This window comes from Molothrus aeneus, chromosome 6 (genome assembly GCF_037042795.1).
Source record: "Molothrus aeneus isolate 106 chromosome 6, BPBGC_Maene_1.0, whole genome shotgun sequence".
Classification (NCBI taxonomy): domain Eukaryota; kingdom Metazoa; phylum Chordata; class Aves; order Passeriformes; family Icteridae; genus Molothrus; species Molothrus aeneus.
In genome coordinates, this window is record NC_089651.1 from 47,720,974 (window position 1) to 47,730,157 (window position 9,184).

The following is a 9,184-nucleotide window of genomic DNA, read 5'->3' on the forward strand; positions in this document are numbered from 1 at the left end:
TTGTATTTCTGTTCATTTTAATCCACAAGGAGCACAAATCCTCTTTGTCATTCATGGCAAGAGACAAGATGCTAAAACAAACAACATCTCTCTAATCTCTTGGGAGTCACTAAGTTTAGATCAGGGAGTAAAAGATGTGGAGTCTCCACTTTGTTTTTCCAAGAAAGAAACTGTAATTGGTCTGTTCTTGAACGGCACTTGGCTGGCTCATCAATCACTTCTCTGAAGACTTATATTATAAATAAACTTTGAAATATCGAAGTGACGCATTTGAGATGAGCTTTGCTGCTGTTCTGATTCTCCAAACTGGATGGGCGCTCTCCCTCACTGTGTACCGATTGCTCCCAGTCTCTCTTGCTGGCCACCCACATTACAATCAAGGTCACACAACACCACGGCGTCGGAGTTGGCAAAAGCTGATTCAGCCCTTTACCCAGAAAACCCTCCATTCAATTCGCAATCAATACCGAAACCCCACGGCAAGGCACGGCCGCCGGGGCTCCGCTCCGCCGCTGCCTCTTCCCGTGCATCTTGCCACCTACAGCAAAATGCGCTTCCCAGCCCTCCGACCGCCGGCGCGCCGAAGAAACTCAACTCCATCCTGCTGGGACCGAGCACTCTCGGACCGAGTTCAGCGCTCCGGGGCTGGCACGGCCGCCCGTCCCGCACACCCGCCATCCCGCAGCGCCCGGCACGGGGGGCCCTCGCCGGGGACAGCTGCAGCTCTCCCGGCTTCGGGGCCGCCCGTGCGACCACCGCCCCGCCACGGCCTCCTCCCCGCAGCGCCGGGGGTGCCGGAGGGGCTCTGCCCGCGGCCCCGCTTTTCCCCCGCCCCGGCCCCGCCGCCCCCGCGCCCCGCAGCTGCGAGCGGGCTCGGGCGGCCCTACCTGGAGGGACCCCCAGAGCGGGTGGAGGGCACAGTGCAGCAGCAGGGAGGGCCAGCAGCAGCGGAGCAGCCCCAGCAGCTGCCGGAGCAGCATCCCTCCTGGGCGGGCGGGCGGGGGCGCGGGCTCCGGGCGACCTGGGGAGGGAGCAGAGCGAGCCGGCAGCAGAGGCGTTGGCTCGCACCCATCCCCGGAGCGCGACTGTCCCAACTTTAATTCTGGAGGGGAGGGAGGGAAGGCGGGAGGGAAGGAGGGGGGGAGGGAGGCAGGGAGATGGGCGGGTGGGGAGGGGAAAGAGTGGTCGGGAAAACCCAGAACCCTGCAAGTCCCGGCTCCCTCAGCAGGGAGACGCGCCTCCACCCCCGCCCTGCCCGCCTCCCTCCCTGCCCGCCCCGCCGGCTTCCCCTCCCTGGGATGCTCCGGCTGTCGCCGCCAGCAGCCTCTCCGTGCCGGGGGCTTCCCGGCCGGCGCTCACCGCTGAGCTCGGGGCTCCCGCTCACACGGGAGGGGAGCGGGAAAAGTTTGGAGCCAGGCGCGGAAAAAAAGAGGCAGGGCCGGGGCCGGGGCCAGGGCCGGAGCCGGAGCCGGAGGGGAGAGGCGGGGAGAGCGGCGCGGCCGCGCAGCCCGGGCATTGCATCTGCCACCGGCCCGCCGCCGCTGCTGCAGTGATTTTTCAAGCCCATCGAGGCAGTCCCTTCCGCGCACGGCTCCCCTCGTCTCTCCCTCCCCGCCCGGGCTCCTCCCGCAGGCAGCTGCCCTCCGCTGAGCCCCGGGCGGCTCGGGGACCTGCGGGAGCGGGGAGCGCCGCACCCGCCCCGCGCCCTCCCCGCCGCCGAGAGCCGGAGCCACCCGAGGGAGGCGCGGGATGAACCGGCACCCCCGGCCTGGGGGAGCCCCGAACTGCGGCCGGGAGGTTTTGGGGTTAATGGTTGTCGGTGTTCCCTTCTCTCCTGAGTGACGCAAGGGTTTGTCCTCTGACAGGCGGGACATGGGGCTGGGTTGGCCCGCTGTCTCTGGGATGAAATAGGGAAGACGCTTCATGGCATTTGTGGTTCTATGTTCCAACAAAACACGCGGAAATGTGTAACAGTGCATGAGGGGAAGTGGATGGATAGACCACCCTCCAATATCGAGGCATCACAGGAAGGAAACAGTAGGAAATCAAGGATGAAGATGGTTTTGCCTCCAATGAAGCACTAAAAGCAAAACAGCTGTTTTGTGACTTGGGCTATTGCTGAAAGTTGGGCCTTGTGGGTATCAAGATAACACTTGTTATTGGGTCCATGACACAGGGATCTTGTTTTCAATGTTTCAAATGCAGTAAAGCACATGGGTATGAACAAAATACTAGTTCCAAGGTTTACATTTCATACTGAGAGATGAATGAGTTTGAGAATATCGACTTTAGTTTTTCTTTGTATTTCTTTCACTCACTCAGCCAAGTTTAATCATCGGTTTCATAAAAATGTGCTCAGAGAAGAAGGAATGGAAATACATTAACCTCTGAACTGATACACAGCTAAAATTCTTTTTTCATACCACTGTTACATTCATTTCATGTCCATTCATTTCAGCCCCAACAGGCACTGTTTTAAATGTCAGGACTATCAGGCCCAGCAGCATTTTACAAATGAGAACAGCACACTGGAATTTAATGGTGTTACACCTGAGTTGAGGTGGAGTCGTTGAACCCAGGCATCTGTTTGTAAATCCCTGTCTTGTGGTTTTATAAGATCAGAATTCAGAGAGGCAGAGACATTATGATCTTGAGTATAGGCAGAAATTGTACAGCAAAGATATTTTCTGTAATGATGCTGAAAAAGATGGCGTCCTTTTCTGTAAGCCTACTGTGTAATACGCAGGGCTTAATATAGTGTGCTCATTCAATTATAGTTTTAGTGAGCTGGAGTCACAAGAGACAGCAAAGCTTTTCAGGCTTTCTGGTGATTTCCTGAAGGTATTTCAGCACTTGGTCACAGTACAGAACATAATAAATTGCACCATCTGTATACATAGTTCTTGGTTCCTGACAGAATGAGAGATAAGGCTTTAGGCATTGTATGCCAAAAAAATACAACACAGATTTATTTTCTTTCAGTATTTACAATGCCTTAATGTCTGAAGAACTGTGGATTTTCCTGCCATTAGCGATTGCCCAAGTAGCTGTGTCAAAGCACTGTTCCTGTGGTTCAAAGACAACCCAGGGAACCGAGGAGACAGAGCCAAACTCAACCCACAGTCGCACGGAAGCAAGCGCAATCAGGGATATTGTTCTGACACAAACAAGAGCAGAGTTTGGCCCAGGTAATCAGCATCTTTTCTGTCTCACACTGGTAATTGACAGTTCACTTGGGAAAATTATTGGGCTGCAAATGTATTAAATCCAGACTCTGGACCCAGTCATACGGTCCACACAGAAGCATATTTCCCATTAGTCTGAATGGCTGAAGAAAGGGCTGAATGTGTGCCCTGTTCTTGTCCATATGACACCAGTACTTTTCATTAATTACTTCGTCTTCTCTGTAGTTTCTATGGAGAGAAAATAGAGTCCAGGAATTTTTTCCAATTATAAGGAAGATAAATGATATAATTCTTGCAAGACTGTAGGCCCTGAATCAATGACAGGCTTGGAATATGTTTTGCTTAATAATGCATTAAGTATTTTGTAGCACCAGGGCTGCTTTGTGGAAGAACACGATGATTTGTCTGCAGCAGTCACACTACTGAAGTGTGGAAAAGGATAATGGCTAGGGCCATCCTGGAATCAGAAACAGGATTTCCTGGGGTGTAGTCCCACTACTACCAACTCGCTCTGCTACCTTGGGTATATTTTAAAAATTACCTATACCAGATTCCCTGCCTGTCAAAACAGCACAATGAGATCCAATTACCCAAAATTCTTCCTGTGTTTGGTGGGAAAGGCAGTAACAAGGTCCTGTCCTCCTAAATGTTTAGCTCATCACAGAAACAAGGAACAGTAGCAGATCCTTTGCTGGTGTGGTCAACAAAGATCCGTGCTCTGGTTCAGGGCTCTGGAGATGAAAAGTGATTTGTAAGTGTTACAGCTCAAAATAATAACTTAAACTATTTTAAAAGGGTGTTCTCTTTTTTTGTTTTCAGAAAAAGACTGCACAAACAGCATCATTCAAGCTGTTTCTTGAAAAATTTAAGTCAAATATTAATGGTCAATGGAATGATGACCATTACTCATTTTCCCTTTCATCTTTGATCTGATTACCAAGGAAGAATATTTATCTTGTTTGCTTCATGTTTTTATTTTTTAAACAATTGCTGATAATCAGAGAAATCGTGATTAACGCACCAATGGAGCAACTACTCCGGAAACATCAGTAAGGCTTGTGACACTGATTAGCTGTACTTACAAATATTATAATATTTCTTTAATCTAAATAGCCATAATAGCTTTTAAGAGGCTATTTATTTTGTCAGTATTGATGGAGTTTACCACATAAATTCAAATGTTCAGAGAGCATAGGAGAAGGTTCTCTTTGATGTTGACTTTCTAAACTTTATTAAAATCAATAGATATTCCCCAGTCTGACTTTAGGCGAATTTTATCCCTATGTCTTTAGAGACACCAGAGGGGTTTTAGCTGAAGCCAGTAGCAGAGGAAGCAAACACAGCCTCTTCTCAGGCTCTGTGGTCAGTCAGGCCTAGAAAGAATCCACTTAAGCAGTGTTTTACTAATGACATTTCTGGATGCAAGTCAATGAACTCAAGAAGAGTGTCCAACCTGGAGAAATGCTAGAAAACATAAACATGCTAGAAAACATTTTAGCACTGACTTTTTAAAGCCTTCTTTAGCCTGGCATGGTCTGTCCCAGATTAATTTTTGGGTTTGAGTCTAGAAAAACATCAGCAAGCAGGTAAATGTACAACATCACTTTTGCTTGCACTGAAAATATTTTTGTTGCTATTTTTAAAAGATATTTTTATTACTCCATATATCTAAAGCAGTACTTTCAACACATGGAAAGAAAATTTACTGGTTTTGGATTTCAAGTTTCTACCTAGCAATCCACAATTTATTGCGATATTTTTAGAAGATCAGGAATTAATAAAGATCACAGCAACAGAAACAGTGGCGGAAATTGTATTTCTTAAAATACCATAATCTCTGCCCACGGAGGGGAGAGAATTCTTCTTGATGATCCCAATTATTTAATAAAACTGAGGACCATACAAGTAACAGATTTGATTTTTGGAAGATGCTATTATTCTATTGTTCAATATTTCCAACTTGGGAAAAGATTCCCAACTTTGAGGATATCTAGAATACATTTGGATAACAAATGATTCTTTGATTTTCATCATATTAAAGGTTTGGAAATGAGTTTTAAGTTTCATAAGTATCTGAATTTCAATAAGTGCTCTTAAAGTTGTCTCTCAGATAAATTCAGGCTATTGCACTGCATCTGGAAAACAGTGGCAGGGTGCCCCCTTTTCATGCTATAGTCCAGGAACCCTGTAATCAAAATCAATGTTTCCATGTCAGGTTAGGTGAGGACTGAATAGCACCAACACGGCAAGTTGTGTGTAACCTTTAGCTTGTGTTCCCTCACCTGAAAGTACAGGACATGGTAGATTTTTATTCGTGGTCAAAAAAGCTGTGGCTATACATCATACAAGCCTGTTCTTGTATTTTTCTGACTCTGAGATGCTACTTTCAGTGATAAACAGGCCTTCTGCTTATTAACTTGCAGTAGTTTCTCACATTTTTTTCTCTTCAAAAATGGATTTTGTCAGCAGTATCCTTGCTCTTTGTTTATAAATATACAGGTAAAATGTGTGGGATTAGTTATTAAACTCTCCAGAAAAAATCTTAGATGTAAGGAAGAGATTGTATGCCCCAAATATGTCCTATTTTCAGCTTTATCAATTGTTCACACAACACATATATATTACAATTTCATTCACTTGTGACTTTATAATGAAATCTCTGCATGCTGAGTGAACTGCAGGTTGCAGAAATCACTTAAGTGCTATGTCACTTTTTCACTCATTATACATTCCTGCTCTGGTCTCAAAGATCAAATACTTGTTATTTGAATGTGTAAAAGATGGTATGAAAGCATTGCATTCACATTTTCTCTTGGACTCTTTTTGCCTACATCTTATGGAAATGGAGGGATGGCAAGGACAGGGCTAAGTAAATGTACAAGAGTCTAAGCAGATCCAGATGAAAGGCAAGGATGGAGAATCACTGCTTCTAAAAAAAATTATCACTATAGCTTCTTTTTTTAACTCATCCTTCAAGGAGAAACCTGCACATATTTGGTCAGACTGATCTAATTTTGGTTACCAGAATAATCAATCCCAAGCATCAGAATACTCCCTAAAACTACAAGTCCAAGTCACATATTTCACTACTGAAAATATGTGACTAAAATACTGTGTGCAGGTCTGTATATTTGACAATGTTTCATTAAAAAATCCATGAAAAACGATCAGTTTCAGACAACACTAATTTCTCTTTCTTTCCACTCTCTACTATTTTTTACCTCTGTTTCTAGTTGACATGAAACCTAGCCTGAAAAATTAGGAACCAGATTTTAGAAAGCTGTCAGTCTGCAGATCTCAGGTGTGGAATGTCCAGCCTGTCATTGTTACTGCAAGCACACAGATCATCTGGATTCTTATCTGGGTTCCAAGCTGTAGGGGGCCGCAACCCTAACCCTTACCCTAGGCAAGTAAAGGAAGCCTTGGGCTATGGCTGGCTCCAAGGAAAAAGCTGTGAAGGAAGCCATGATGAGGCAGTTTTGCGCTCCCCTTGGGATGACTTTTGCAGCTGCAGGGTGCCTGGAGCTCTGGGCTTTGTGGTTTTCAAAACCCTAACCCTAACCCTAACCCTAACCTTAATCCTAGGCAGGAAAGGCAGCTTTGCGCTATCAACGACTCCAAGGAAAAAGCTGTGGAGGAAGCCATGTCGTGGCAGTGTTGCATTCCCCTTGGGATGCCTTTTGTAGTCACAGTGTGTGCCTGGAGCTCAGGGCTTGCTGGTTTAAAAAACCCTAAACCTAGGTGAAACCCTAACCTTATCCCTCGGCAGGAAAAGAAGTCTTGGGCTATGGAGGGATCCAAGGAAAAAGCTGGGGAGGAAGCCATGTTGTGGCAGTTTTGCCTTCTCCTTGGAATGCCTTTTGTGGCTGCAGGATCCCTGGAGCTCTGGGATTTGTGTTTTTCAAAATCCTAACCCTAGGCTCAACCCCAACACTAAACCTAGGCAGGAAAAGAAGCCTTGGGATCCCAAGGGGAGCACAAAACTGCTACAACATGGCCGACTCCACAGCTTTTTCCTAGGAACCATCCCTAACCCTAGCCTGATTTACCTGCCTGGGGTTAGGGTTAGGGTTATGCCTAGGGTTAGGGTTTTTTAAACCAGGAAGCCCAGAGCTCCAAGAACGCTGCAGCTGCGAAAGGCATCCATGGGGAGCGCAAAAGTGCCACAGAATGGCTGCCTCCACAGGTTTTTCCTTGTAGCCAGCCATAGCCCAAGGCCGCTTTTTCTGCCACTGGTTAGGGTTAGGGTAGAGCCTAGGGTTAGAGTTTTGGAAAACACAAAGCCCAGAGCTCCAGGAACCCTGCAGCCACAAAAGTCATCCCAAGGGGAGCACAAAACTGCTACAACATGGCTGCCTCCACTGCTTTTTCCTTGGAGCCAGCCATAGCCCAAGGTTGCCTTTACTATGTAGGGCTAGGGTTAGGGTTGTACCTAGGGTTAGGGTTTTGAAAACCACAAAGCCCAGAGCTCCAGGCACCTTGCAGCCGCAAAAGGCATCCCAAGGGGAGTGCAAAAGTGCCTTAACGTGGCTGCCTCCACAGCTTTTTCCTTGGGAACATCCCTAACCCTAGCCTGACTTACCTGCCTAGGGTAAGGGTTAGGGTTATGCCTAGGGTTAGGGTTTTTTAAACCAGGAAGCCCTGAGCTTCAGGCACACTGCGGCTGCAAAAGGCATCCCAAGGGGAACGCAAAAGTGCCTTAACGTGGCTGCCTCCACAGCTTTTTCCTTGGGAACATCCCTAAGCTTAGGCACAACCATAACCCTAACCCTAACCCCAGGTCTGTAAAGCAGCCTAGGGTTAGGGATGGTCCCAAGGCAAAACCTGTGGAGGCAGCCATGTTGTGGCAGTTTTGGGCTCCCCGTGGGATGCCTTTCGCAGCCGCAGTGTGCCTGGAGCTAAGGGCTTCTTGGTTTAAAAAATCCTAACCCTAGGCATAACCCTAACATTAACCCTGACCCCAGGCCTGTAAACCAGCCTAGGGTTAGGGATGTTCCCATGGAAAAAGCAGTGGAGGATGCCATGTTGTGGCAGTTTTCAATTACCCTTGGGATGCCTTTTGCAGCTGCAGGGTGCCTGGAGCTCTGCACTTTGTGGTTTTCAAAACCCTAACACTAGGCACAACACTAACCCTAGCCCTACAGAGTAAAGGCAGCCTCGGGCTACGGCTGGCTCCAAGGAAAAAGCAGTGGAGGCAGCCATGTTGTGGCAGTTTTGCATTCCCCTTGGGATTCCTTTTGCGGCTGCAGTGTGCCTGGAGCTGTGGGCTTTGTGGTTTTCAAAACCCTACCCATATGCGTAACCCTAACCCTAACCCTAACCCTTGGCAGGAAAAGCAGCCTAGGGTTAGGGATGGTCCCCAGGAAAAAGCTGTGGAGGCAGCCATTCTGTGGCACTTTTGTGCTCCCCTTGGGATGCCTTTTGCAGCTGCAGTGTCCTGGAGCTCAGGGCTTCCTGGTTTAAAAAACCCTAACCCTAGGTGAACTGTAACCCTACCCCTAGGCAGGTGAATCAGCTTAGAGTTAGGGATGGTCCCAAGGAAAAATCTGTGGAGGCAGCCATGTTGTGGCAGTTTTGTGCTCCCATTGGGATGCCTTTTCGGCTGAAAGGTGCCTGGAGCTCCGGGCTTTTTGCTTTTCAAAACCCTAACCCTAGGCGCAACCCTAACCCTAACCCTAGGCAGGAAAAGGAGCCTTGGGCTACGGTTGGCTCCAAGGAAAATGCTGTTGCGGAAGCCATGTTGTAGCAATTTTGCGCTTCCCTTGGGATGCTTTTTGTGGCTGCAGGGAGCTCTGGGCTTTGTGGTTTTCAAAACCCTAACCCTAGCTTCGACCTTCACCTTAACCCTAGGCAGGAAAGGCAGCCTTGGTCTAGGGCTTGCTCCAAGGAAAAATCTGTGGGGGCAGCCATGTTGTGGCAGTTTTGCATTCCCCTTGGGGTTCTTTTTGTGGCTGAAGTGTGCCTCATGCTCTGGTCTTTGTGCATTTCAAAACCCTAAG

At 47.8% G+C, this 9,184-nt stretch overlaps 1 protein-coding gene across 2 annotated transcripts in view; it reads right to left on the bottom strand.

Moving 5' to 3' along the window:
* Positions 1 to 986, bottom strand: part of PRIMA1 (proline rich membrane anchor 1) — a 50,535-nt gene extending 49,549 nt beyond the window's left edge. For both annotated transcript variants that reach the window (XM_066552630.1, XM_066552631.1), the window contains exon 1: positions 888 to 986. In XM_066552630.1, coding sequence (XP_066408727.1) covers positions 888 to 980 — 93 coding nt within the window. In that variant the 5' untranslated portion in view covers positions 981 to 986. The remainder of the gene's footprint in view (positions 1 to 887) is intronic.
* Between the last annotated feature and the right edge of the window lie 8,198 nt (positions 987 to 9,184).